This window comes from Oreochromis niloticus, linkage group LG13, assembly GCF_001858045.2.
Source record: "Oreochromis niloticus isolate F11D_XX linkage group LG13, O_niloticus_UMD_NMBU, whole genome shotgun sequence".
Classification (NCBI taxonomy): Eukaryota; Metazoa; Chordata; class Actinopteri; order Cichliformes; family Cichlidae; genus Oreochromis; species Oreochromis niloticus.
In genome coordinates, this window is record NC_031978.2 from 9,280,853 (window position 1) to 9,307,746 (window position 26,894).

The 26,894-nt window shown below is 40.6% G+C and overlaps 5 protein-coding genes across 5 annotated transcripts in view; 2 read left to right on the forward strand and 3 right to left on the reverse strand.

Moving 5' to 3' along the window:
- Positions 1 to 154: 154 nt before the first annotated feature.
- Positions 155 to 5,555, reverse strand: cgasa (cyclic GMP-AMP synthase a). Its single transcript, XM_019366542.2, has 5 exons — positions 4,788 to 5,555; positions 4,477 to 4,690; positions 4,019 to 4,276; positions 3,445 to 3,544; positions 155 to 2,002 (listed from the first exon to the last, which is right to left on the reverse strand). Exons 1-5 carry the CDS (start codon positions 5,451 to 5,453, stop codon positions 1,642 to 1,644), a joined length of 1,599 nt encoding a protein of 532 aa, XP_019222087.2. The 5' UTR covers positions 5,454 to 5,555; the 3' UTR covers positions 155 to 1,641.
- A 1,962-nt stretch (positions 5,556 to 7,517) lies between these two features.
- On the reverse strand, positions 7,518 to 10,495 carry LOC109204784 (elongation factor 1-alpha 1). Its single transcript, XM_019366541.2, has 7 exons — positions 10,284 to 10,495; positions 9,921 to 10,100; positions 9,356 to 9,652; positions 8,763 to 8,913; positions 8,344 to 8,600; positions 7,887 to 8,121; positions 7,518 to 7,761 (listed from the first exon to the last, which is right to left on the reverse strand). The coding sequence occupies exons 1-7, from the start codon at positions 10,425 to 10,427 to the stop codon at positions 7,637 to 7,639; spliced, it is 1,389 nt and encodes a 462-aa protein (XP_019222086.1). The 5' UTR covers positions 10,428 to 10,495; the 3' UTR covers positions 7,518 to 7,636.
- A 1,084-nt stretch (positions 10,496 to 11,579) lies between these two features.
- Positions 11,580 to 15,378, forward strand: LOC109204786 (probable ATP-dependent RNA helicase DDX43). The gene is made up of 10 exons (XM_025897743.1): positions 11,580 to 11,593; positions 11,722 to 11,863; positions 12,538 to 12,638; positions 12,979 to 13,066; positions 13,809 to 13,936; positions 14,069 to 14,178; positions 14,352 to 14,490; positions 14,570 to 14,657; positions 14,845 to 15,006; positions 15,118 to 15,378. The coding sequence occupies exons 1-9, from the start codon at positions 11,580 to 11,582 to the stop codon at positions 14,989 to 14,991; spliced, it is 957 nt and encodes a 318-aa protein (XP_025753528.1). The 3' UTR covers positions 14,992 to 15,006; positions 15,118 to 15,378.
- Positions 15,379 to 18,084: 2,706 nt separating this feature from the next.
- The window catches only part of arhgef33 (Rho guanine nucleotide exchange factor (GEF) 33), a 53,218-nt gene continuing 44,408 nt past the window's right edge, over positions 18,085 to 26,894 (forward strand). Inside the window, exon 1 of the mRNA XM_025897540.1 lies at positions 18,085 to 18,294. The gene's annotated coding sequence lies outside the window, so the exon portion shown is untranslated. The remainder of the gene's footprint in view (positions 18,295 to 26,894) is intronic.
- Positions 18,212 to 26,771, reverse strand: LOC106097853 (cyclic GMP-AMP synthase). Its single transcript, XM_019366540.2, has 5 exons — positions 25,430 to 26,771; positions 25,119 to 25,332; positions 24,660 to 24,917; positions 24,086 to 24,185; positions 18,212 to 19,606 (listed from the first exon to the last, which is right to left on the reverse strand). Exons 1-5 carry the CDS (start codon positions 26,378 to 26,380, stop codon positions 19,261 to 19,263), a joined length of 1,869 nt encoding a protein of 622 aa, XP_019222085.1. The 5' UTR covers positions 26,381 to 26,771; the 3' UTR covers positions 18,212 to 19,260.

Genomic DNA, 26,894 nt, shown 5'->3' on the forward strand with positions numbered 1-26,894 from the left:
GCAGGAAAAACGAAAATATTATAATACAAATTTGCAAAAAAACAGCATGTGCATCAAAATAAACTATTTCCAGCAGTGCAATTTGAGTTCTAAGCATCCCAGAAACGATACAGAAAAGCACAAAGTCAAACATAACTTTTAAAAACACCAGCATAGGCATAAAGGCCCCGAAGGTAAAAAAAAAAAAAGAAAAGAAAGAAAGAAAAAAAGAAAGAAACGCAACAAAAAACAATACATTCTCCGCGAAAATGACGTCACTTCCGGTTTCGGGCAGGTCATGGCGGACATGCCATAGTTCACGCTGACGTCTTTTCCAACGTAGGAAGTGTTATGAACAGCTGATCGGATCGGCAAAGCGTGTTTCTGGAATATTATGTTTTTGTTGCTGCAATTGCTTTTTATGCAAATTTTCCAAAGCTATATTTGGAAGAAAACCATGACTTAGGACAAACTGATGGCATAAGATGTAAGTACAACTCCTATGGTTTCATATGCAAAAAAAAAAAAATTATTTCGCTAGCTTACGGTTGTAGTTCTACAGGGATTTAAAAATAGTTACGCACAAGGAGCGTGCCCGCTCCGACAGGACTTAAAGAGTCCCATTCTAAGGTATATATTTTACAAATAAGAGGTATCGTCTGGCTTCAGAAAAAAGTCAGTTAAAAAATATAATATATAATAATATATATGGGCAATGAAAAGATAATGTAATTTGCTGATTAATAGCTGACATATTAAAAACACATTTAAGCAATATATTAAGGATTGACTTAGAATATAATAAAGAAACACGTAATAAGAAAAGTATATAAGTACTTCTGTAACTGTACCCCTACATCTCAGTTGTACTAGTAGAATTTCTTATAAATGTGTTGCAAAACAGGAAACAACAAAATCACATGAAAACTCAAAGTTGTAAATTACTGAGGCATTGTAAACACTATAGGACTTCCCAAAAAGTTGTTTCTGTTCATCTGTGTTGATTCATGCTCAATCATCCAGGTAAGTAAATCTCATAGCGTCTGAAAACGCTATATGGCAAGGAGACGTTGAACTGATGTTGATTTTTCATCTGATCCATCATCTGATCCTTTGTTATTGACACAGAGATGTCTGTCATTTTTTTATTACATAATGCCAGATGCTTCATAGTATAGGGATATTTTTATGGACATGACAAATTGTAAGATAATGTCCAGCATATAATGGTTTCCTATTTGTGGATCATACACAATTGTCTTTTTAGCAGGTTTAAGTATTGCTGGTAATTTGCAGTGGTGTTTAGTATTGATACAAATACCTGTTAAATACTGATATTTAATCATGATTTTATTGTTGTTTCAATAGTAACCAAGGGTGCAAAAGTGATGGAAAATCAACATCAGCGTTCAACATTGATTCAATATCAAATCCTGATGTTGTATCAACATTAAAAAAGGGTGCAAGAGTGATGTTACGTCAATATCAGATTTCAATGTTTTTTCAATAGATTCAACTGATATTGACTAAACATTGTTTCAATGGATATTTGCTATCTGGGTACCTCCAGATGAACAGAATCAACTTTCGAAGATTCTGTTCATCTGGATGCAGCATTTGATTGAGCATGCATCAAGACACTATAGCACTTAAAAATGGACATTAATGCACGTCTGAGCTCGTGACTTTTGTAAGTTGTTCCCTGAAAATAGGAAAGCCGTTCAGACGTTCCTCCCTGATAGCACCGGACAGACATTTGCACTTTCTAATACCAGAGAACAGGTTCTGACTTGGAATGAAAAAGTTGCATAGTTCACCATTTTCCAAGTAACGTTCAAAGTCTTCCAGGAGCAGCTGGAAACAATTGCTCAGGTCTGAGGCTCTCCAGTTGCTGTCATCAGTTCGCAAGCAACAGGCATGAAAGAGTGTAGTTTTGGCATGATAAGAGCAAAACTTGTCAAATGAAGAGTCCCTTTCCTTCAGCAGATGTAGCAGGTGCTTTAGGAGTTTCAGACAGGACTTCCTGTGTACAAGGAGAAAGATACAGAGATTTTGGGAACCTTGGATAATTAAACGTACACAACATGACATTAGGTAAAAATATCAAACATTTTCTTGAGCTTGCCTACTTTCCTGAATTGAGAGATAAATATATGTGTATATAAATGGATGGATATAAATGTCTAGAGATAGCATGTCAGTTGCATTTGTGACAAAAAGCAAACCTGTAATAGAAACATATTTAGGAATAGCGAATGACTACAGAGTCTGCCAACACTAAACCTATGAGGCCCTCAGTTTTCAACGAAAACATCGATAACACAACAGCTGCCGTGATGATAACGCTGGCACAGTTTAACGTAATTCTGCAGTAAGCCTCCAGAAGTTGTATTAAAACATGCAGACAAACTATTAACTTAGCCTGATACCATGTTTAATTTATACAGCTTAAGAAGGCTGACGACAGCCGCACATGAAACCGATACCTGCAGCAAGCAGGGGTGAGTAAAGGGGGACACGAGGTTTACTAGACCAGATTAATTTCAGGGCTTTCGCAACATTTATCAGATTGAAGGTGAGATTATATAAAATAATGTGTTAATTAAATTGCATTAATATTTGAGAATATAAACAAACGCTTTTTCACAAGCCAATAAAAATGTACATGGGCCAATAAAACTCTGGACACTGAATTATTATTACTATTAAGTAACGCCTGCACCATTATAACGTTTGTTTTCAGCAGCACAGAAAGTATGCATCAAACTTTGCATTAACTATGGAATGCTGATATTCTCGCTTTTCTTCATTGCAGCCACCACATTCTCCTTTAAAGGCCTACAGATAGAAACTCGCTCTTTGCTTGACCTCTCACACTTAAAACACGCAGGCACACGCAGATGCACAAAAATTTGGGAACATGAACGCACAAAAAATCTACCTCATCAAGGAGATAAAACTTGTAGAGTACTTGAAAGTATTTATATATTTTTGCATTTAAGAAAATGTTTTCTTTAAAAAATTTAATTTAATATGGTGCATAAATACAATCAAAGGGTTTTGTTCTTTCTGTTGTTTTTTTTAACAGATTTATGCAGTTCAAAACATTGCAATTTCTAAAATGGAAACTAATGAGCAGTTCATTTTGAAAGACCTGTTTTCTCTTTTAAATGTCTATTATTGCTCATTAATAAGACAAGTAGTTATCCATTTAATTGGATTAATGGAATAATCCATTAATCCATTAAATTAATGGAATACATCGTTACAAATATAATCGATAGCTGCACCCCTAGTTTAATACATAATGTAAATAACTGACTGGGTCCATTGCATGCTCCATTGCATAGTACCAAACACCAACACACCAAATGGTTTGACGAATAATTTTTTTTTTTTTTTTTTGCCATTGTGTTCATTTTCTACCAGAAAGCAATAATTTGGTAATAAGCATGTTGTTCTAACCTGCAGCAGTTTTCTCCACTTTTTTCACAGCAAGTCTTCTTTGATCCGTGATTTTTCAGGATGGCCTTCTCAATGTGAGAGAATGAAACTCTCCAAACATCTGTATGTTAGAGATGACAGAAGAGAACAGGGAAATTTTAAGCTTTTTATACCTTCATGAAAACTGCACATTTTGAACTGTAGTAACATTGGTCAAGTGTTAAAGGGGATTTCTGCTTCAGTGGGAAACCTACACCGTAACTACATTATAACTGCGAAACCCTCTGAAACCCTATGCCATTACTTTATATATAACCCTTTGATGAATCCTGTTGACTACATTTTATTTACCAATGTAAGCAACGGTAATACACATGAAAACGCACAGAAACATTCAAAATGACTTTTTGGCACAACACTGACAACAATGTCAGCCGCAAACATTCTAACCAGGATTCAGTTGTCTTATAATACTGTGTCCTTTCTCACTTCTACTGCAGTTAACAATAACTTTATCTATTTCGTTCAGTGGCTCACAATCACATTATGATTAGTTTGTTTTTTTTATTCAATAATTGAGAGAGGTTAAACTTACCTTTATTAAGGACCCCATCACTTTCCACTGTACCCTTGCCCTCATATTTTGGGACCAGATAATACGGCTTTTGCCTGTATTCCTGCTTAGCCTTATCCCCAAGCCAGTTGTTTATTTTAAGGCCTTCGGTTGTGAAAGGCGGCCAGCTTGATTTAACCATAAGGCAGAGAACAACATCCAGTGAAATTGGGACTGATTGTACATGTGTGGTCAGGGTCACTGCTGGACAGCCTCTTTTCTTCTTGTCCACCTTCCATTCTGAAAGAACAAACAAAACCTAACTCCAGACATTCTATGGTACTGGATGCTGTATATTAATACGTTACAATATAGAAGGCATAGATAAAAAAGCATGTTAAATTAAAGGCCTTGTCAAATTGAATTCTTCCTCAGGCCCTCTTTTACTGTAAAATGGAAATTTCACTAAAACTAACTTAAACTCTAACTTTGATACTCACCAGTAAAATTCTTGACACATTTCTTCACTTCTTCCCTGAACTCATTGAGCATCTTGGTAGCAGATAAAATGTCATTTTCTAGAAATTTTTCCAGATTCTTGTGGCCACGTTTTAATTCCACACTGTAAAATGCGCCATCATTTCCAAATGGTTCAAGTTTCACCCGATCAACCAAGATGGGCAGCATGACATCAAATTCATCAGGATTACAAATCTGTGCAACATACAAGTCATACGTCAGATTGGAGTGCATTTCTTACCACAAATCCTGTCCTGAGTTAATTGCGGGAACTCAGAGTGTAAAACCTTACCTTTAGATTTTCATAGTAGCTTCCTGTTTTTAGGGGTTCTTGTACCTCTTTAAAGCTTGATGTATTTTGTTTTAAATGATTGATTATATTTTGTATTATCGCCTTTATGACTTTTGCTGCGTTGACTTTGTCAATCATCTTAATTCTAATTTTTTCCAGAGTTTCCTTAAGGATATAATCTGTTGAAGCTTTTTCTTTGGTCATGTCTTTCCTTTTTAAGTCCTGAGATTTTCCTGGTGCAACCTTTGTATCCTGCTCAGCAGATTGTACTTCTACTTTTGGCTTGGCATCACGGGCTTTTGCTGGTGGTGATTTGGCTTTGCCAGCACTTATTTCGGTTTTTGTGGTCTGTTCTGAAGCCTCTTCTGTATTCTTTGTTCTTGTGGTTTTTGGATTTTCCTTTGTCTGTTTCGCCACTGGAAGTTGTTTTGTCGACTTGGTCCTGGTAGCACTTGTTCTCTCCGCTCTGCTGTCTGGAGATTCTCTTCTGGTACTGTCAGGAGGAAACTTTTCTTCAGCATCGTTTGGATTTTTCTGCTCTGCTTTCTTTGGTTTCTGTTTCGTTTGTTTTTCACTCTGCTTCCCTTCTGTTAAATCAGGAGAACTTACTTTAGTGCACTCAGCGTCGAGACTGTTTAGCTTGCGCGGTTTCCCTCTCCCAGCCATGACAGTGTAATGATGAATGAAACTTGTCTGGCAAGATTAATCCTTAGCGTGTCCTTTTATTGTATGAGAACACACCCCTTTACTTTGCCACACCCTGCTCTTATGCTGATTCAGCCTTTGACGTATTCTATTTGAAAGAGTGAGTGTAAACACAGAAAAATATTTTATTTTATGTGCTGGAATGTGCAGAAAATAGGTTTAAATGTTAAACAAATTTCTTCCAGTCAGAATGTTGCATATAATTAAGTTTTTGCTTGATGCATAAAGTTAAAAGATTTAAAGTTTTAAAAAGAGACGTTTCCATTTGATTACATTTTGTATGATGGATTATGCAGAAAAAGTAGAATTGGGCTGAAAGATCTATTGCTTTATCACCTATTCAGGTTGTAAATCGTGTTTTTAAAAAGTAACTAAGTAACTAAGTAATTAATTACTTTTGAAAATAAGTAATCAGTAAAGTAACAGGATTACTTTTGGGGGGAAGTAATCAGTAATTAGTAACTGATTACTTTTTTCAAGTAACTTGACCAACACTGGTTATGACTAGGGCTGGGTATCGTCACTGATTTCTAGAATCGATTCATTTCCGATTCACAAGGTCCCGAATCGATTCAATCCACGATTCGATTCAATTCGATTCGATTCGATTCGATTTGAATCTGGGAAATTTTGACAGTCAGAAATATTATAATTCAGATCAGCACACTGACATATTTTTGTATCTATAAAAAGGAAGCTGACACACGCAAGACTTTATTAAAGGTGTGAGTGTCACAGCAGATGCCATTGTGTCAAAGTAGCTGAAGATAAAACACAGAAAAACATGAAGGTGGCTTTCCTGGCCTGGGATTTTATAAAAATATTCTGCAGTACATCAAAAACGAAAGAAAACCATTAATCAACATATGAACATTACCTCTGACGTTACAGCGGTTTTATTAGAGACACGGCTGAGCGTTTTGCATTTTGCATAATTTTAAAAAGTTTACATTTGTTCAGTATTGAACTGCAGAAATTAGGTTTTCTTTTCGGAAGTATGTAAAACGAAAAAAAACAAAAAACAGCGGCCAACAGCGCTGTAAACAACAGTAGAGTTGTGCGTAACAAGCAAGCGAATAATGCAGAAAACAGTACAGAGAGAGAGAGAGAGAGAGAGCTGTACATGAAGTGTGATTTTATCGTGGTGGAAGCAAAACAGTAAAAGTCAGAGTGATTTCATGAGGATGTTTATGTGAAGCGTAGTTTGGATCTTCTTTTGCTGCTGGTTCGGTCAATATTGTTTGGAGAGAGATAAAACTAACAGCTTTAGAATCAGCGCAAAAAGGGCGTGAACACAAAGCGCGGACCCGCCAAAACATCAGAATCAGCGAGCTGTCGGCTTTCAGCCCCGACCGTGTCCGTGCAGTTGTTCTGCCAGAAAGTGATTGCCGTCCGCGGGAGCGCACGCAGCCGCTTAAAGCTGCAGCGCCCGTCAGGTGAGAAAGGCGACATCTCACTGATTCTGATCCGCGGGTCCACGCTGTGTGTTTACATCCTTGTGCAAAATCCGTGTACCTGCTCTCATTTACTGTCTTAGCTGTTTGGTGGTTGTTGACATTTTGTGAGGTTTCACCTGAGATTCTGGCGTTTCGGGCAAAATAAATTTATATTAAAAAATCGATTCAGGATTTTAATGAATCGATTTCACGTTATCCAAGCCAGAATCGATTTTAATCGATGAATCGATTATTAAAACCCACCCCTAGTTATGACTTCTTGCTCCTAGAGAGCGCCATATAGTTGCAAACAAACACTAAAAGCACGACAACATATAACATCATGTAAAGAGATCAGAACCTGCACTCCATTGAACTAGAGAGGTGATAGGTTGCAGTATCTGTAATTATTTGATGTCTAAATAGCACAGAATGGTGTTTCCATGACGCGAATCAACAGTGCACATATTTGAAACATGTTGATGTTACACTGTACTTAATGGTAATCTAACCACTGAAATGGAACCAGGAGTGCTGCCTCAAGGACTAAAGATCTAAGTGTTTTTCTTTCCTTCGAATGCTTTTGCGATGCATTGTGATGATTAACCAGTCTTTAATTATTAAGTTGAAGTAGCCAATTCTAGGATGAAGTTGGATGACTGATGTCCTGCCTTGGGAGACCTTGGGGTCGGCAGAGTAGCACAACATTCATTTGTTCCTCTGGGCCTTCTGGGCAGACTTGGTGACTTTACCAGTAGTGGAGACCTTTTTCTCCACACCTTTAATCACGCCGACAGCCACAGTCTGACGCATGTCACGCACCGCAAAACGCCCTGCAAAGTGAAGAAGAATAAAAGACGTTTGAGTTCATCATAAAATATGGCATGACTTCGCAGTGGAGCCACAATGCCTTTTGATGAGGGAAGCTCTTGAAATTCTAGGAACTACTTGAACTCACCAAGGGGCGGGTACTCAGAGAAGCTCTCGACACACATTGGTTTGCCAGGAATCATATCTACAATTGCAGCATCTCCCGATTTCAGGGATTTAGGGTTGTCCTCCAGCTTCTTGCCAGAGCGGCGATCAATCTTTTCTTTGAGCTCTGCAAACTTGCAAGCAATGTGAGCAGTGTGACAGTCCAGCACGGGAGCATAACCTGCGCTGATCTGGCCTGGGTGGTTGAGGATGATCACCTGCAAAGCAAAGGGACACACAGTGCCTTATTAATAAGCAAAAAAAAATGCTTTCTTTTTTTTTATTTCTACTTTTTATGCTGTCGTCTTATTTAAACACATTCTCGTCTGCCTTGAGGATTGAGAATATAAATAGTTCTGACATTAGATGGAGCTGAATTTGTTAAATCATGTGCTCGTTCTACTATAATTGGAATTTTTACATCCAAATCTTGTATCTACCTGAGCAGTAAAGTTGGCAGCTTCCTGTGGTGGGTCATTCTTGCTGTCACCAGCAACATTGCCACGGCGAATATCCTTGACAGACACGTTCTTGACATTAAAGCCAACGTTGTCACCGGGTAGGGCTTCGCTCAGTGCCTCATGGTGCATTTCTACAGACTTGACCTCGGTAGTCACATTGACAGGGGCAAATGTCACCACCATTCCAGGCTTCAGTAATCCTGTTTCCACACGACCTACGGGGACTGTTCCAATTCCTGCAAAAGAGGTGAGAGTAAAGGATATTAAAATAAAAATCAAAGTGTTTCAGTTCTCTCCTGAAAAAGTTATCTGGTTTTCCGTGTTCCAAATGTCTCAACTATCCTTTATTCCCAAAGTATCTTAAAAGTTTATCCATATGTTATTCGTACACCACTTGCCTCCTATCTTGTAGACATCCTGCAGGGGAAGACGTAGAGGTTTGTCTGTCGGACGGGTGGGGGGCTGGATGGCATCCAGAGCCTCCAGTAGTGTGGTTCCTGATGCATTACCTTCCTTCCTATTTATTTTCCATCCCTTAAACCATGTCATCTAGAGGAAAGAAGGAAAAAATAATAATACACAATTTTATACAGTAATAATTTAAATTCTAAATTAAAATAATAACAGAACATTTTATTGGTTTCTTAACCTCCAGGACATTTTCAGTCACTTTTTAAATGAATGAATGACACATCTTGATCTTATGAATAAGCTGAATTAACTAGCAGAAAGTTGCATTTTATTTTTTTCCCCTAGCTCCCACCACTATGTTTCATGTTGTAGAAAAATACCTCTTATTTATATCTACAGCTGTTTAAAGGGAAATTAGTGAAAAGTTCACTTTAGATTCTTTGACAGGTCATATTTGAGTTTGTCCAACAGCTGTATTGAGCTACAGCTTTCTATCCACAGCACCAGTCAAACAAATGAATATTCAAATGATGGGCCACATTCTGGCTTTTGCATAACTATGCTTTGTTTTAGTACTTACATTGGGGCTGGGCTCAAGCATGTTGTCTCCGTTCCAGCCTGAAATGGGTACAAAGGCAACCGTGTCAGGATTGTAGCCAATCTTCTTGATGTAGGTGCTCACTTCCTTCACGATCTCCTCGTAACGTTTCTGGCTGTAGTTTGGCTCCGTAGAGTCCATCTTGTTGATTCCCACAATGAGCTGCTTCGCTCCGAGAGTGTAGGCCAGGAGGGCGTGCTCACGAGTCTGTCCATTCTTGGAAATACCTGCTTCGAACTCTCCCACACCAGCTGCCACAATCAGCACAGCACAGTCTGCCTAAAAATGCAGTGGATGCAGCTTTAGTAGGATTCCTCAGTAACTTTGAAATACTACCACTATTGGATGCTAATACTATAATGTAATGTACTGTAATAATTTACATACCAAATTAAACACCTACTACAGTCACTAATGGCAACTGAAATACTTCAATGTAATAGCAAGTGATGCACTCTTGTGTACACAAGCTTGCAAAAGCACCTTAAAACATGCAATACAGAATCTAATACACTTCATAGTGGCCTAGCATCGTCATGTTACACACCTGAGAGGTCCCGGTGATCATGTTCTTGATGAAGTCCCTGTGACCCGGGGCATCAATGATAGTCACGTAGTATTTGCTAGTTTCAAACTTCCACAGTGAGATGTCGATGGTAATGCCACGCTCCCTTTCAGCTTTCAGCTTGTCCAGCACCCAGGCGTACTCGAATGATCCTTTCCCCATCTGGGACACAAGCAACACTAACCTTCAAGACTTTTTTGCAAACAATCTTAATCTCTTCTATGTTATATAAAACTCAAACAGCTCCTATTGTGTTAATTTCTATTTAAGCCATATGGCTTCAGCCTTAATATGCGAAGAGCGGCTGCCAGTTAAAGAGGTCATCTTTCTCTCCTGTCTCCTTACCTCAGCAGCTTCCTTTTCAAACTTCTCAATGGTTCTCTTGTCAATGCCTCCGCACTTGTAGATAAGGTGGCCTGTGGTGGTGGACTTGCCAGAGTCCACGTGGCCAATCACCACGATGTTGATGTGGAGTTTCTCCTTTCCCATGATGACTGGAGCTGGCAGAAGTCACGAGGCAGTCTGTCTGCTAAAGCCAGGGTTAAGTTACAGTCAGGGAGCAATGTAAATGGTAAATGGTAAATGGTCTGTATTTATATAGGGCTTTTCTGGTCCCTAAGGACCCCAAAGCGCTTTACACATCCAGTCATTCACCCATTCACACACACATTCACACACTGGTGATGGTAAGCTACGTTGTAGCCACAGCCACCCTGGGGCGCACTGACAGAGGCGAGGCTGCCGGACACTGGCGCCACCGGGCCCTCTGACCACCACCAGTAGGCAACGGGTGAAGTGTCTTGCCCAAGGACACAACAATGTATTCATGAACTAGTTGTTGTGACTGACATATATTGAAATGGGCTTGTTGTGAGTGAATAACATGTTCTTCGAGGGTGGAAAAATAGCCCAGACTTGCTTGTGTAATTAAACACCATAGGGTTCAACATTATGCAGGCAGAAATTCAATGTATTGCATGGCTCTGTCGAAAAATACTGGAGTGGGAATCTCAGTTGGTGCAGGAAGAATTTGTAATTACATTAAAATACTCCTCGAGGGAGTAAAGTGAAAGTAACTTGGGCTCAGATTTGCTAAAAAGAAGGCTCTTGATTGTCAATACGTGTTTCCTTTAGCATCTCAGAAGACTCAGAGGACTAGGGAGGGTATCGGTGAACTGCACAGAACACACAACACTCCTCCCCCTCCTACTCTCTATTCCTCCATCCATCCACACCCCTGCTCTCCTCTTTCACATCCAAATGCTTCTCCTGTTCTCACCACTCTGACACATCCAGGTAGCTCAGATGAGATTTCACAGCACCATCCTCTTTTTCACAGCCACAGACTCAGTACAGCTTCCCTCCCAGCCAGAATCCACCATTTTGTCAGGTCTAGTCTACTAACAGTGTAGCAGCCATTACTCAGACACTGCAGTGCACTGTGCACAGGTTAACGCAAAGGGAAACAGGTACTGTTAAAGACTCGGTGGGGGTGACGGGGTGATGACCCTGAACATTAGGCTTCACACATGCACTGCAAAGTTTTGTTTAACCAAACCTGTGTGACATATTTAGTCTGAATGCACTCTGCAGCAGGCTGAACGTCAAGTAGCTTAATCCAGCTGTAATATGTATCCCCACATGATCTTGCGCAGGTGAACTTAGTGCAAGTACCGCTATAAGGGTTGCAAAAGGTCATAAGTCACTAAAAATAAATTAAAATCAATGATCATGTGATGTGGAGAGGGCATGATAATGACTGTTCCTTCTGCATCTCTCTCAGTATCTGTATCTATGGTGGAGGTGATAGGAGGGGCCAGATCAACCTGGTGAAGGATGGCGTGGACATCGTGATTGCTACACCAGGCCGCCTCAATGACCTACAGATGAATGAGCTCATCAACCTCCGCTCCATCACCTACTTGGTCAGCTCTTTATGTCTATGCATGTTTGCTTTCCTCAAAGCTTGTGTTGGTCCACTGTGTAGAAAAAAAAGCCCATGAAGGTGTTCTTGTAGCATTTGACAGGAAACCTGATTAAATGCGTAAACAATAGGTGTAGCAATATCTGCTCACTTAACCCTGTTGGTCATAACAAGGATCCACATCTAAAACTAAATCTAAAATTACCAATAAAAATCCTTCATTGATCTATTGTGCAGTTTACATGTGTTTTTAACTTTTCTAATCTGCAGCCAGTGAAAGGATTATCAAATTAAGAAGAAGGTAACATCAGAGCTGTCTGTATGCAGATAAACTGTTGATTGTGAAATTTGATTGATTTCTCATAAACTTAAAGTATCCCTTTCTAGTAGACATACTTGCACATAGAATGGATGGATTTATATTATAATGTATAAATTGCTACTAATTTGTGCCGTAGTCTTATAGATTAAACTAGCAGTGTACACCATAATCAACCAGGCTTTTTTTGGGCCCGGAAAATTATACTTGTATACTTGAGGCTTGTAAACATGTGATCTACTGGCTGCTGACACGTGGTGCATAGTAGGTGGGTTTTATTTTGTATATTTGGCGTACTCGTGTTGTGTGTGGTGAAAACGAGATGCACTGTCTTTAGTAACTACTCTTTTAAAAAGGTGCTGGACGAGGCTGACCGTATGTTAGATATGGGCTTTGAACCCCAAATTATGAAGATTCTTCTGGACATCCGTCCAGATCGACAGACTGTCATGACCAGGTATAAACAATTTGCCATCACTTAATGATGAAACTGACCACATGAACACACAACACATCCAATTCAGGAACAAGAGCATTTAAATGGTTGACTTTAAACATGAAAACCATCAAGTATTGGTTGGTGTTCATCCATTTTAGCAAATACACCACAATAAATGTAATCTGTTGATAAACACTTGGAATATGACTGTACGGTGAATTTATAAAAGTAAATAATGGCATAATTCACACTGAATGTTACCTTATTTCTTACAGAAGTGCTTCAGAGTTGTAGAATATAATGTGCAGTGAATGGAAATCAAAACGACCTTCTATGCCCGTTATTTCTCATGTTTCAGTGCAACTTGGCCCACAGGTGTGAGACGACTGGCCAAATCCTACCTAAAGAATCCCATGATGGTTTATGTGGGCACCCTGGACTTGGCTGTAAGTAGAAATGAATCCAATCAGTGATTTAAATGTCTTTACTATTTTGTTTGTATGTTGTACTACTTTGATCAAGTTGGTCAAGCACAAGTTTATTTATATGGCACATTTACAACAGCTCATGCTGCACAAAGTGCTTTACAAACTAAAATGCAATTGAAATAAGTAAAATGCACAACAATGATGAAATAAAAATATAAAAGAGAATAATACAAGACAATACAAACAACTAAAACAACAATGACTAAGGCTGTTAAAACAAAATGTTTGGGTCAACGTGCACTAAAGGCAATCCATAAAAATATATCCTCAGTAAAGATTTACAATGTTCCAGGGTTTGTGCAGCTCTAATATTTAGAGGCAGACTATTCCAGAGACTGGGACCTACCACGGAGAAGCCTCTGTTGCCACGAGATTTAAGTTTAGACTGTGGAATGGTTAACATCAGTTTTGAACTGGACCTCATGGTTCTTTCTGGAGTATAAATAAATACTGCTCAGATAGGTAAGAAGGATGAATTAACAACATTAAAACTACTGTATTTCACATGGTCGTTTAGTGACTTAAAAACTAAAAGTAAAATTTTAGCTGGGTACTGGAGAGATGGTTTCTGTCTGACTTTTGCATGTCTGACAGTTTGTTCATTTATTCTTGGCAGACATGTTATTTACTTTAAAGTTCTAAATAGTCTATGCCCGTTTGGATTCTGTTTACATGCTTCCTGTGTTTCTATTCTTTTCAGGCTGTTAACACGGTGCAGCAAACGGTGCTGATTGTTCGCGAAGAGGAGAAAAAGTCGTATCTGTTTGACTTCATCAGAAACATGCAACCAGAGGAAAAAGTAATCATCTTTGTTGGCAAGAAGCTTGCGTAAGTGCGGAGTTGGTTCATAGTTGTGGCTGTTCACCACTGTTACAGTTGGATAAACACACATCAGCATTGGTACCCACTTTAATCGTGTGTCCTTTGTGTTTGCTCGTTTCCATTTTTGTTCAACATCAGAGTTGATGACCTGTCCAGCGATATGTGCCTTCAAGGTTTGGCTGTGCAGAGTCTCCATGGTGACCGTGAACAGTGTGACCGTGAAGAAGCTCTCAAGGACTTCAAAAACGGTATTTAACGTGAAGGGAAAAGTGCTTTGAAAAATAGTCTGCATGGCACTAGCAGAGAAAATGGAAACGCATTTTTGTGTGTAGCTGGTGGTTTTATTTTAAACTAAAGACTACCACAAGTAAAGGCTGTTGGATTGAAGTTATCACAGAATAAGTGTTGTATCTTTTCCCAGGTCGAGTTCGTATCCTCGTGGCCACAGATTTGGCATCTCGAGGGTTGGATGTCCATGACGTAACGCACGTCTTCAACTTTGACTTCCCACGTAACATCGAGGAATATGTTCATCGTGTAGGTCGCACTGGCAGAGCAGGGTAAGAGTGTGTGCATGCAGTGTTTACTGCCAGGCTGTGCTTGTGCTAGCTTGTGATGTTGATGCATGTTTTGTTTCAGACGTTCAGGTGCTGCTGTGACCCTGGTGACAAGAGAGAACTGGAGAATGGCACCTGAGCTAATTCCCATCATGGAGCGAGCAGGACAGGTTGGCAAAAACATATTTTGCGTTGACATAAATACACTTTTGATTGAATAGACTTTTTATTCAAAATGTAACATAATTCCTGAGAATTCTGTGCATGTGTACTTATATTATAATACAGCTGACAAACAGTCTTTAATACAAAATAATTACAAGTATATAATCATAAATAAAATGAATCCTTTTGTAGGATATCCCAGAGGAGCTGTTGCTTATGGCAGAAAGGTATCAAAAGCACAAGAAAGAGAAGGAAATGTCCAATCCAAGGGGAGGACAGGGGCGAGGAGGAGGGAGAAGAAATGGTGGAACAGACCGTGGCCAAAACTGGGGGTTCTAATACAGAGCTGTCCATGTAAGTTTTCCCGCCATTCTCCTCCACCTTACTCTGACAGGAATTAACAGTCAAATTACTGTATTTCACATGGTTATGAGAATGTTCATTTTCTTGTCCTTTTCTCCACAGGCTGGAGCAAGGTCTCAATCTACCTGTGTTATTTCTTTTTAATGTGCATTTCAGTTCTTTATTTTCTGTTATTGAAAGGTTTGTTTGCTGGATTATATCTATGATCATTTGGTGGCAACTTGCACCTAATTGTTTTCTTGTCTTAAAAGAATTTAAAATGCACATTTTTCTCTGCCATAAACTTATTAGTCTGTTATCATTCAGAATATTTTGTGTTATCTCTTGGTTGTGGAAAGCTTAATAAATTATCTTAAAAAGAAATGACATGTTGTGCATTAATTATTGGCTTGTTCCTTTAAAAATTAACCATAGAATTGTGGTAATAAGTGAATCTACTTTCTCAATTGCCTATATTATTGGTCAAAAATTACATGGACACTGTTGGGGGTAAAGGCTTATAATTTGGGGGGCAAATAATAATATCATGCGTTAAGCTCAACAGCTTGTCTCCATTAATTGCTCAAGATGTTTAGTCTGCTGACCACATCAGTTTACTTGGAGATCTGATTCAAAAGAAAATCTAAGCACAAACACTGCTGTTCATTCCTATAAAAATGTGTATTTCAAAACTTAATGAGTCAGATGTATTATGTGAGTCTGACAGGTAAATCTAAAATTGAAGTGCAAAAACAGCCTGTCAGCACTTGTTATAAGCAGTGTTGGGCAAGTTACTTTGAAAAAGTAATTCAATTATAGTTACTAGTTACTTCTTCAAAAAAGTAACTGAGTTAGTAACTGAGTTACAATATTCTAAAAGTAATTAATTACTTGGAAAAGTAACTATTGCGTTACTTTAAAAAAAAAAAAAAAGAACGTTTAACCCTCTGGCGTCCAGGGTATAATTGGCCATTTTTTTACTACTCTTGATTTTCCCTCCACATTTTACCTTTAAAAACTATTTACTTTGCCTTGTTTGGTATCATTCTTTTTAGCACAACCTCGCGTGCCTGAATTTACAGTTATGTTCTCATTTTGTCATACTGTATAACTAGAATTTATCTAAAATCAGACAAAAACCATAAAATCAGAGTAGAAAAAGTTATATTTTTACTGTAACAACCACAAACATGTTTAATGAATCATATTTCATAACTTCAAATGCAAATATTAATTGTCAATTTTAAAATCCTATGCACAAGTTTTGCAAACAACAAATTTATTTGCATCCATTTACCTTGATTTTTTAAATAACCATTTCAAACTATTTACAGAACAATCAGCTGTTCTTCAATAAGATGCCACACAAATTATTTGTGCCACTCCAAAAAAATATTTTCTGTCCAATACAAAGGAGAACATCACAGCCTGATACCTGCAGGTCTGACAGCAGCAGGTGTATCACTGCTGTTTCTACCTGGAGACAGCAGTCGCCTCATTGTTCTAACACACAACACAAGACTATCCACAACACTACACACTAACTACACAAGACAACACATTAACTACACACTCCAAACACGCTAAACGTCACAAATCTCACATCTCAAAACTCGCTCTCTCTCTTTTCCTGCTCTCTGTCTCTCTCTCTTTCTCTCGCCGTCACTCCTAAAACTTCCCCTGTTTTGTTTTGTTTTTTTGCTCATAAGGAGAGAGTGCTTGCTAGCGCTAACGTGGCGAAACTATTGAGGAAACGCCGCGTATATCTTGTTTATCACGACTCTGGTTTTACGTAGGCCTATCGACACAATTTAAAAACTGGTATATGTCACCTTGTTGCTTTGTCTTTAAGTGGTCACGTGATTGACTTACCACGACTACTTTATTCTTCCTCAGTCAAACAGCAGCACTCGATTGTTTTGCCACCTGAGCTCCAGGTGTTGCGCTAGACAGTGATCGTGATTACCGTCCGCGGGAGCGCGCAGCTGCTTAAAGCTGTAGCGTCCAGATTACTTACAGCTACTTCCGTGCAACTGATATAAGATGCTGTTAGCTGAACACAGTTTCAACCTTCTGTTTGTTGAAAAATAGTAACGGACCGCGTTTCCTTGTTAGTAACTGTAACGGCGTTGTAACGATAGGAATAGTAATTAGTTAGATTACTCGTTACTGAAAAAAGTAACTCCGTTAGTAACGCCGTTACTTGTAACGCCGTTATTCCCATCACTGGTTATAAGCAAGCTGAAAAATTGTGCGTTTATTGTCCTCAATCACTACTTTTTTTTTCTGCCCTGTGAGCAGACTTTGGTTTCCTGCTTACATTTCTTCAGTCAGTGTAAAATTCTGTTATGAATTCTGATATTATTTTTCAGTCTCATCTGAAATGATTGGAAACAAGTATATGCCGAATTCTGCTTTGCAGATTGTGTTGGCTGCTGCATGAGTTGCTGTTTTGTGTATGGATGCTGACTATCTCAGCCCTAGTTAACCCTTTAAGACCTACCGTAGAACCAAGTCCGCCAGAGCTTATCTTTATATTTTTACATGCTGTAGTGCCATTTTTGGGAGCATTTCAAGTTGCTATACATCAATACAACCATTATGGCCTAAATTTTAATAACATGTATGCATTTAGTCCAGAGTAACTACATAAATTGCAATAAACTACAAAAAAAATGAAAATCGTTTTTGTTTTTTACATATATTTCTAGTTAAAGAAATATAAGAGGTTTATCCCTCAAAACTGTAAATACAAAAAAGTTGCACAAAATAGTTTTCCACCACAGGAAATTTATTTTGAGTGTCTTCATAGTTTTATTCTTGAGATACACCAATTATTATGTACTGCAGGAAAAACGAAAATATTATAATACAAATTTGCAAAAAAACAGCATGTGCATCAAAATAAACTATTTCCAGCAGTGCAATTTGAGTTCTAAGCATCCCAGAAGCGATACAGAAAAGCACAAAGTCAAAACATGACTTTTAAAAACACCAGCATAGGCATAAAGGCCCCGAAGGTAAAAAACAAAAACAAAAACAAAGAAACGCAACAAAATACAAGACTACATTTTCCGCGAAAATGACGTCACTTCCGGTTTCGGGCAGGTAATGGCGGACATGCGATAGTTCACGCTGACCTCTTTTCCAACGTAGGAAGTGTTATGAACAGCTGATCGAATCGGCAAAGCGTGTTTCTGGAATATTATGTTTTTGATGCTGCAATTGCTTTTTATGCAAATTTTCCAAAGCTATATTTGGAAGGAAACCATGACTTAGGACAAACTGATGGCATAAGATGTAAGTACAACTTCTATGGTTTCATATGAAAAAAAAAATAAAAAAATTATTTCGCTAGCTTACTTCTACAGGGATTTAAAAATAGTTACGCACAAGGAGCGTGCCCGCTCCGACAGGACTTTAAAGAGTGCCATTCTAAGGTCATCTCAGTTGTACTAGTAGAATTTCTTATAAATGTGTTGCAAAACAGGGAACAACAAAATCACATCAAAACTAAAGTTGTAAATTACTGAGGCATTGTAAACACTATAGGACTTCCCAAAAAGTTGTTTCTGTTCATCTGTGTTGATTCATGCTCAATCATCCAGGTAAGTAAATCTCATAGCGTCTGAAAACGCTACCCAGATGGCAAGGAGACGTTGAACTGATGTTGATTTTTCATCTGATCCATCATCTGATCCTTTGTTATTGACACACAGATGTCTGTCATTTTTTTATTACATAATGCCAGATGCTTCATAGTATAGGGATATTTTTATGGACATGACAAATTGTAAGATAATGTCCAGCATATAATGGTTTCCTATTTGTGGATCATACACAATTGTCTTTTTAGCAGGTTTAAGTATTGCTGGTAATTTGCAGTGGTGTTTAGTATTGATACAAATACCTGTTAAATACTGATTTTTAATCATGATTTTATTGTTGTTTCAATAGTAACCAAGGGTGCAAAAGTGAGGGAAAATCAACATCAGCGTTCAACATTGATTCAATATCAAATCCTGATGTTGTATCAACATTAAAAAAGGGTGCAAGAGTGATGTTACGTCAATATCAGATTTCAATGTTTTTTCAATAGATTCAACTGATATTGACTAAACATTGTTTCAATGGATATTTGCTATCTGGGTACCTCCAAATGAATAGAATCAACTTTCGAAGATTCTGTTCATCTGGATGCGGCATTTGATTGAGCATGCATCAAGACACTATAGCACTTACAAAAGTCACGAGCTCAGACGTGCATTAATGTCCATTTTTAAGTTGTTCCCTGAAAATAGGAAAGCCGTTCAGACGTTCCTCCCTGATAGCATCGGACAGACATTTGCACTTTCTAATACCAGAGAACAGGTTCTGACTTGGAATGAAAAAGTTGCATAGTTTACCATTTTCCAAGTAACATTCAAAGTCTTCCAGGAGCAGCTGGAAACAATTGCTCAGGTCTGAGGCTCTCCAGTTGCTGTCATCAGTTCGCAAGCAACAGGCATGAAAGAGTGTAGTTTTGGCATGATAAGAGCAAAACTTGTCAAATGAAGAGTCCCTTTCCTTCAGCAGATGTAGCAGGTGCTTTAGGAGTTTCAGACAGGACTTCCTGTGTACAAGGAGAAAGATACAGAGATTTTGGGAATGTACAGTTACGGTGTAACCTTGGTTCTCTTAGTGAGAGACTATCTCTCCACACCGTTACATATTCCATATGTACGGGGTACGACCCCCCCTTGGTCGTGGCGTGTGGAGATTTCTTTAAGACACTCCGGCACGCCTGGCTAAGCCCCACAGCTTACGTATAAAACAATTGTGCGGATGTGACACCGGTGATAGCTTGATCGGAACGCGTCTCCGAGCAGCCTCACGGTGGAGAGATAGTCTCCACCGCAGCCTAGCCTGCGCAAGTGGAGGGCTGAGCAAGGCAACGACCCGAAGGTCCACCCCCAGCACCGTCACCACGTGCTCGTCCACAGACAGAGGAGCCTCAAGAGTGAACTCGCAATGAGACACTCGAGGTTAGACACAAAGTCCCAGCCACTGGGCGTCCCCATGCCGGCCGTGTAAGTCTGTGACACACAGGCAAAGCATCAACAGGGAACCAGCATCGCAGGCTGGGGACCTCTCACTCACTGGCCAAAATGTCAGACACAGCAAGGTCTGACAAGCTCAACCCGCGGAGCGACGAAATGCCAGAAGCACGGGCATTCGGCTAGGACGAGCCCGCGCATACGCTCCCCAAGGATCTCCAGCTGGAGCCTTTAGAGCCCAGGGCCCAAACCTGGAATCCTAGGAGCAGAGAGAGGAGAGGAAGCGTAGCTCACAGAGCCGCTGAGAGGAGACCCTACTGGGTGCCTGCAAGAAGCGGGCAACGCCAGACAGGGAGCCAGCGCTGCAGGCTGGGGAACACTCACCCGCTGGCTGAGGCATCAGACACAGCGAGGACCGACTGTCGGGCAAGCCGGTATGCGGATGACGCCCCAGAAGGGAAGGCGGAGCCGCCAGCTGGAGAAGTCAAGTCACAACAGATCCCTGCCTGGCACTAGGCAGTGACACAGAGCCAGGGAGAGAGAGAGCCTGTCGCAGCAGCTCAGCCACTCAGTGGATGGCCGAGGTAGGATGAGGCCCAGGGCCTGTCCCAGGAGTAGAGCAGCTGACCTGCACCATCCACGACAGGGGAGGTGCTGGTGGCTCAGGCCACTGAGGGCCCAAGTGGGAACAACCCAAGGTTCATCACTAGGGCATAGCAACCACTCTGTGGTGTCTATAGACAGGGGGGGCCAGCAGAGTGGGCCTGATGAGACGCTAACAGACAGACGGGAGGTGTCAGCTCACTGAGCGGGCACCTGCTCTGGCACCTGCTCTCCAGCCGAATAATCAGACACAGCGAAGGCCGGCTGGCGTGTAAACTGGCGTAGCGAAGGCAACACGCCAAGGGAACACAGCCAGGAGCTGCAGCAGCTGACATGGCAGAGAGAATCTGGCTAAAATAGGCTGGAGAACGCACACTCGCCGCAGCGAGGTCCAACTGGCGTGTAAGCCGGCGAATGCGGGCAACATGCCAGAGGAAGACTGCCCGGAGCTGCAGTGCAGCCAGGGACGTGACTCACCGGGGGTGTCAGCTCACTGAGCGGGCCCTGCCAGCCACGTAAACCTGCAACATTTGCGCAATGTGCCAGAGAGAGAGCCAGCGCCGCAGGTCGGAGAACTGTCCACTGCTGGCTGAGCCGTCAGACGCAGCAAGGTCCGACTGGCGTATGAACCGTTGAAGTGCGGGCAATAGGCCAGGGGAACACAGCCTGCAGCAGACCTGGCCACTAGACCCAACTCAAAGGATGTCAGGAGGGAAGAGAGCGGCTGGAGGACAGCTGAGCCTAGGCTCCGAGTCCTCCCCACCTCAACTGAACACAGCCTTCTCTGCATGGCCTGCAACCAGGCCAACCAGGCAGCAGCGGCACCTAAGGCAGTAGGCGCTGAGGCTGCGTGATAGCAACAACCTGGAGGTCAACTCAGCTAGAGGAAGGGCTAATTCCCACACCCGGCATGCGCCAATCATGAGCTGAAGGGACCCATCTCGCCCGGGGACCAGCAGGGGGCAGCCCAGGGACAGGTGGGCAACACCCGAAGAGAGGATGGAAGCTTCTTCAACATCCGCCACCCGACAGTCAACCTCCAGAAGCCCAGGCCTCACAGAGGCGGAGCCATTGGAGGGGCCAGCAGTAAATCAGCAACAGGTGTGGGAGGGGACCCAGCCCATGGCCTGCCTAACCTAAATTCCCCTTCCACTGTTTATTAGCTCCTGCATCACAGTACTGACAGGTAAAAGCGTATGCTTGGAACTCTGACACATTTCCCCAATGTAGCCGAGCTACGAGCGGAGCCCTGCTGGCCGTGTTAACCCGCGAGCTGCGGGCAACATGCCAGACAGGCTAACCGGCTGGAATGCTACTCGCAGGCTGGCTAACGATTAGCTGGCACGAACCGTAGCATAATTCCCCACTGTTTATTCCCCACAGTGTTAAGCAGGCCAACAGCGAACGCTTGGAACGCTGAAGCCGTATCCCCTCTGTGTTAACACACATAGCAGCCGGGCTGCACAGTGCCAAGGCGACAGCGTATGCTTGAACGCTGAAGCCGTGTCTCTGCTGTGTTTCCTCACTGTAGCCGAGCTACTCGCTAGCCGGCAGCCGGCAGCCGCACAGCGTGGTCCGACCGGCGCATAAGCCTGTTTTTTTCCGAGGCGATATGCCGGGGAAAGGGGACCAGATAGGGGGAACCAAGCTAAGGGATACCAGGGGAATACCGGGGAACACCAGGGCATACGATGGGACCACCGGGGCTACCAGGGGAGTACCGGGGCTACCGGGGGAGTACCAGGGCTACCGGGGGAATACCAGGGCTACCAGGGGAGTACCAGGGAATACCGGGGGAGAGGCAGCGCCCATGGAGGATGCTGAAGCATGCTCCTGACGGACGCACATTCATACAGCACTCTCAAGGCACTCACACACACACACAACACAAGTGGAGATCAAACGATCACCGGTGTCACGTCCGCACAGCTGTTTTATACGTAAGCTGTGGGGCGTAGCCGGGCGTGCCGGAGTGTCTTAAAGAAATATCCACACGCCACGACCAAGGGGGGTCATACCCCGTACATATGGAATATGTAACGGTGTGGAGAGATAGTCTCAATATGCTAGAGAACCTTGGATAATTAAACGTACACAACATGACATTAGGTAAAAATATCAAACATTTTCTTGAGCTTGCCTACTTTCCTGAGTTGAGAGATAAATATATGTGTATATAAATGGATGGATATAAATGTCTAGAGATAGCATTGTCAGCTGCATTTGTGACAAAAAGCAAACCTGTAATAGAAACATTTAGGAACAGCGAATGACTACAGAGTCTGCCAACACTAAACCTATGAGGTCCTCAGTTTTCAACAAAAACATCGATAACACAACAGCTGCCGTGATGATAACGCTGGCACAGTTTAACGTAATTCTGCAATAAAAGCCTCCAGAAGTTGTATTAAAACATGCAGACAAACTATTAACTTAGCCTGATACCATGTTTAATTTATACAGCTTAAGAAGGCTGACGACAGCCGCACATGAAACCGATACCTGCAGCAAGCAGGGGTGAGTAAAGGGGGACATGCGGTTTACTAGACCAGATTAATTTCAGGGCTTTCGCAACATTTATCAGATTGAAGGTGAAATTATATAAAATAATGTGTTAATTAAATTGCATTAATATTTGAGAATATAAAGAAACACTTTTTCACCAGCCAATAAAAATGTACATGGGCCAATAAACTGGACACTGAATTATTATTACTATTAAGTAATTATAACGTTTGTTTTCAGCAGCACAGAAAGTATGCATCAAACTTTGCATTAACTATGGAATGCTGATATTCTCGCTTTTCTTCATTGCAGCCACCACATTCTCCTTTAAAGGCCTACAGATAGAAACTCGCTCTTTGCTTGACCTCTCACACTTAAAACACGCAGGCACACGCAGATGCACAAAAATTTGGGAACATGAACGCACAAAAAATCTACCTCATCAAGGAGATAAAACTTGTAGAGTACTTGAAAGTATTTATATATTTTTGCATTTAAGAAAATATTTAATTTAATATGGTGCATAAATACAATCAAAGGGTTTTGTTCTTTCTGTTGTTTTTTTTAACAGATTTATGCAGTTCAAAACATTGCAATTTCTAAAATGGAAACTAATGAGCAGTTCATTTTGAAAGACCTGTTTTCTCTTTTAAATGTCTATTATTGCTCATTAATAAGACAAGTAGTTATCCATTTAATTGGATTAATGGAATAATCCATTAATCCATTAAATTAATGGAATACATCGTTACAAATATAATCGATAGCTGCAGCCCTAGTTTAATACATAATGTAAATAACTGACTGGGTCCATTGCATGCTCCATTGCATAGTACCAAACACCAACACACCAAATGGTTTGACGAATAATTTTTTTTTTTTTTTTTGCCATTGTGTTCATTTTCTACCAGAAAGCAATAATTTGGTAATAAGCATGTTGTTCTAACCTGCAGCAGTTTTCTCCACTTTTTTCACAGCAAGTCTTCTTTGATCCGTGATTTTTCAGGATGGCCTTCTCAATGTGAGAGAATGAAACTCTCCAAACATCTGTATGTTAGAGATGACAGAAGAGAACAGGGAAATTTTAAGCTTTTTATACATTCATGAAAACTGCACATTTTGAACTGTAGTAACATTGGTCAAGTGTTAAAGGGGATTTCTGCTTCAGTGGGAAACCTACACCGTAACTACATTATAACTGCGAAACCCTCTGAAACCCTATGCCATTACTTTATATATAACCCTTTCATAAATCTTGTTAACTACATTTTATTTACCAATGTAAGCAACGGTAATACACATGAAAACGCACAGAAACATTCAAAATGACTTTTTGGCACAACACTGACAACAATGTCAGCCACAAACATTCTAACCAGGATTCAGTTGTCTTATAATACTGTGTCCTTTCTCACTTCTACTGCAGTTAACAATAACTTTATCTATTTCGTTCAGTGGCTCACAATCACATTATGATTAGTTTGTTTTTTTTATTCAATAATTGAGAGAGGTTAAACTTACCTTTATTAAGGACCCCATCACTTTCCACTGTACCCTTGCCCTCATATTTTGGGACCAGATAATACGGCTTTTGCCTGTATTCCTGCTTAGCCTTATCCCCAAGCCAGTTGTTTATTTTAAGGCCTTCGGTTGTGAAAGGCGGCCAGCTTGATTTAACCATAAGGCAGAGAACAACATCCAGCGAAATTGGGACTGATTGTACATGTGTGGTCAGGGTCACTGCTGGACAGCCTCTTTTCTTCTTGTCCACCTTCCATTCTGAAAGAACAAATAAAAAACTAACTCCAGGCATTCTATGGTACTGGATGCTGTATATTAATACGTTACAATATAGAAGGCATTGATAAATAAGCATGTTAAATTAAAGGCCTTGTCAAATTGAATTCTTCCTCAGGCCCTCTTTTACTGTAAAATGGAAATTTCACTAAAACTAACTTAAACTCTAACTTTGATACTCACCAGTAAAATTCTTGACACATTTCTTCACTTCTTCCCTGAACTCATTGAGCATCTTGGTAGCAGATAAAATGCCATTTTCTAGAAATTTTTCCAGAGTCTTCTGGCCACGTTTTAATTCCACACTGTAAAATGCGCCATCATTTCCAAATGGTTCAAGTTTCACCCGATCAACCAAGATGGGCAGCATGACATCAAATTCATCAGGATTACAAATCTGTGCAACATACAAGTCATACGTCAGATTGGAGTGCATTTCTTACCACAAATCCTGTCCTGAGTTAATTGCGGGAACTCAGAGTGTAAAACCTTACCTTTAGATTTTCATAGTAGCTTCCTGTTTTTAGGGGTTCTTGTACCTCTTTAAAGCTTGATGTATTTTGTTTTAAATGACTGATTATATTTTGTATTATCGCATTTATGACTTCTGCTGCGTTTGCTTTGTCAATCATCTTAATTTTCATTTTTTTCAGAGTTTCCTTAAGGATATAATCTGTTGAAGCTTTTTCTTTGGTCATGTCTTTGCTTTTTAAGTCCTGAGATTTTCCTGGTGCAACCTTTGTATCCTGCTCAGCAGATTGTACTTCTACTTGTAGCTTGGCATCACGGGCTTTTGCTGGTGGTGATTTGGCTTTGCCAGCACATATTTCATTTTTTGTGGTCTGTTCTGAAGCCTTTCTTGCATTCTTTCGAGTCTGTTGCTCTGCCTTTGGTATCTTCTCAAAATATTGCTCATTTTGCATCTTTGCTGCCGGATCAGGATTGTTTTCTTGTTTTCTTAATTTTGGCTTGGTGCCACAGGCTTTTGCTTTGACAGTGTCCACAGAATCCTCTGTAGGATCTTTTAGCTCTATCTTAGTCATTTCTGATGGTTTGGCCTTCCTAACACGTGGGTTTGTTTTTCTGCCCTCTGGAGTCTCTGGCTTTACTTCCTCTTCAAGTCCTTGTGATTTTGCCCTGTCAGAACATGTTTTTATTCCTGTGGCTTTTGGAATTTCCTTTGTCTGTTTCGCCACTGGAAGTTGTTTTGTCGACTTGGTCCTGGTAGCACATGTTCTCTCCGCTCTGCTGTCTTGAGATTGTCTTCTGGTACTGTCAGGAGGAAACTTTTCTTCAGCATCGTTTGGATTCTTCTGCTTCGCTTTCTTTGGTTTCTGTTTCGTTTTGTTTTCACTCTGCTTCCCTTCTGTTAAATCACGAGAACTTACTTTAGTGCACTCAGCGTCGAGACTGTTTAGCTTGCGCGGTTTCCCTCTCCCAGCCATGACAGTGTAATGATGAATGAAACTTGTCTGGCAAGATTAATCCTTAGCGTGTCCTTTTATTTTATGAGAACACACCCCTTTACTTTGCCACACCCTGCTCTTATGCTGATTCAGCCTTTGACGTATTCTAACTCACCGGATGTAGCATGTGAGTGAAAACTTTTCTGCAGGTCCTATTCCATAGTCCTCACTTACGCTATGCTGTGTGTATTGTGTAATTGCACAATCAGTCGGTGAGTGCTGGGCTTATTACTTCCTGGATGATTGCTATTGGCCATAGGGTGAGGCTATAGCCTTCTAAGGTGCTGACACAGCACTGTGACTGCAAGTTTATAAACTTGATCTTTGTTTGAAATTCTTATTAGTTTCTCTTTTATTTCTATATCAATAGCTACATCTTGTGGATAGAAATGTGTATTGCAGATATTATGTTTCATATTTTAAGGATCTTAAACTTTGACACAACTGTTGCTCTCACAGCTTTTCACACAAGGGGGAAAAAACTCCTCAAGGC

Excerpts from the sequence above, each read along its gene's own strand:
- cgasa (XM_019366542.2), bottom strand. The coding sequence starts at position 5,453 with ATGGCTGGGAGAGGGAAACCGCGCAAGCTAAACAGTCTCGACGCTGAG. Across the intron at positions 4,277-4,476 it reads ATGTGTCAAGAATTTTACTG|AATGGAAGGTGGACAAGAAG; the intron begins GTGAGTATCAAA and ends TTGTTCTTTCAG. Across the intron at positions 2,003-3,444 it reads AGTGGAGAAAACTGCTGCAG|GAAGTCCTGTCTGAAACTCC; the intron begins GTTAGAACAACA and ends CCTTGTACACAG.
- LOC109204784 (XM_019366541.2), bottom strand. The coding sequence starts at position 10,427 with ATGGGAAAGGAGAAACTCCACATCAACATCGTGGTGATTGGCCACGTG. Across the intron at positions 9,653-9,920 it reads TGATCACCGGGACCTCTCAG|GCAGACTGTGCTGTGCTGAT; the intron begins GTGTGTAACATG and ends CTGCATTTTTAG. Across the intron at positions 8,122-8,343 it reads CTGCCAACTTTACTGCTCAG|GTGATCATCCTCAACCACCC; the intron begins GTAGATACAAGA and ends TTTGCTTTGCAG.
- LOC109204786 (XM_025897743.1), top strand. Across the intron at positions 12,639-12,978 it reads CGACAGACTGTCATGACCAG|TGCAACTTGGCCCACAGGTG; the intron begins GTATAAACAATT and ends CTCATGTTTCAG. Across the intron at positions 14,491-14,569 it reads GGTCGCACTGGCAGAGCAGG|ACGTTCAGGTGCTGCTGTGA; the intron begins GTAAGAGTGTGT and ends GTTTTGTTTCAG.
- LOC106097853 (XM_019366540.2), bottom strand. The coding sequence starts at position 26,380 with ATGGCTGGGAGAGGGAAACCGCGCAAGCTAAACAGTCTCGACGCTGAG. Across the intron at positions 24,918-25,118 it reads ATGTGTCAAGAATTTTACTG|AATGGAAGGTGGACAAGAAG; the intron begins GTGAGTATCAAA and ends TTGTTCTTTCAG. Across the intron at positions 24,186-24,659 it reads TGATGGGGTCCTTAATAAAG|ATGTTTGGAGAGTTTCATTC; the intron begins GTAAGTTTAACC and ends TCTAACATACAG.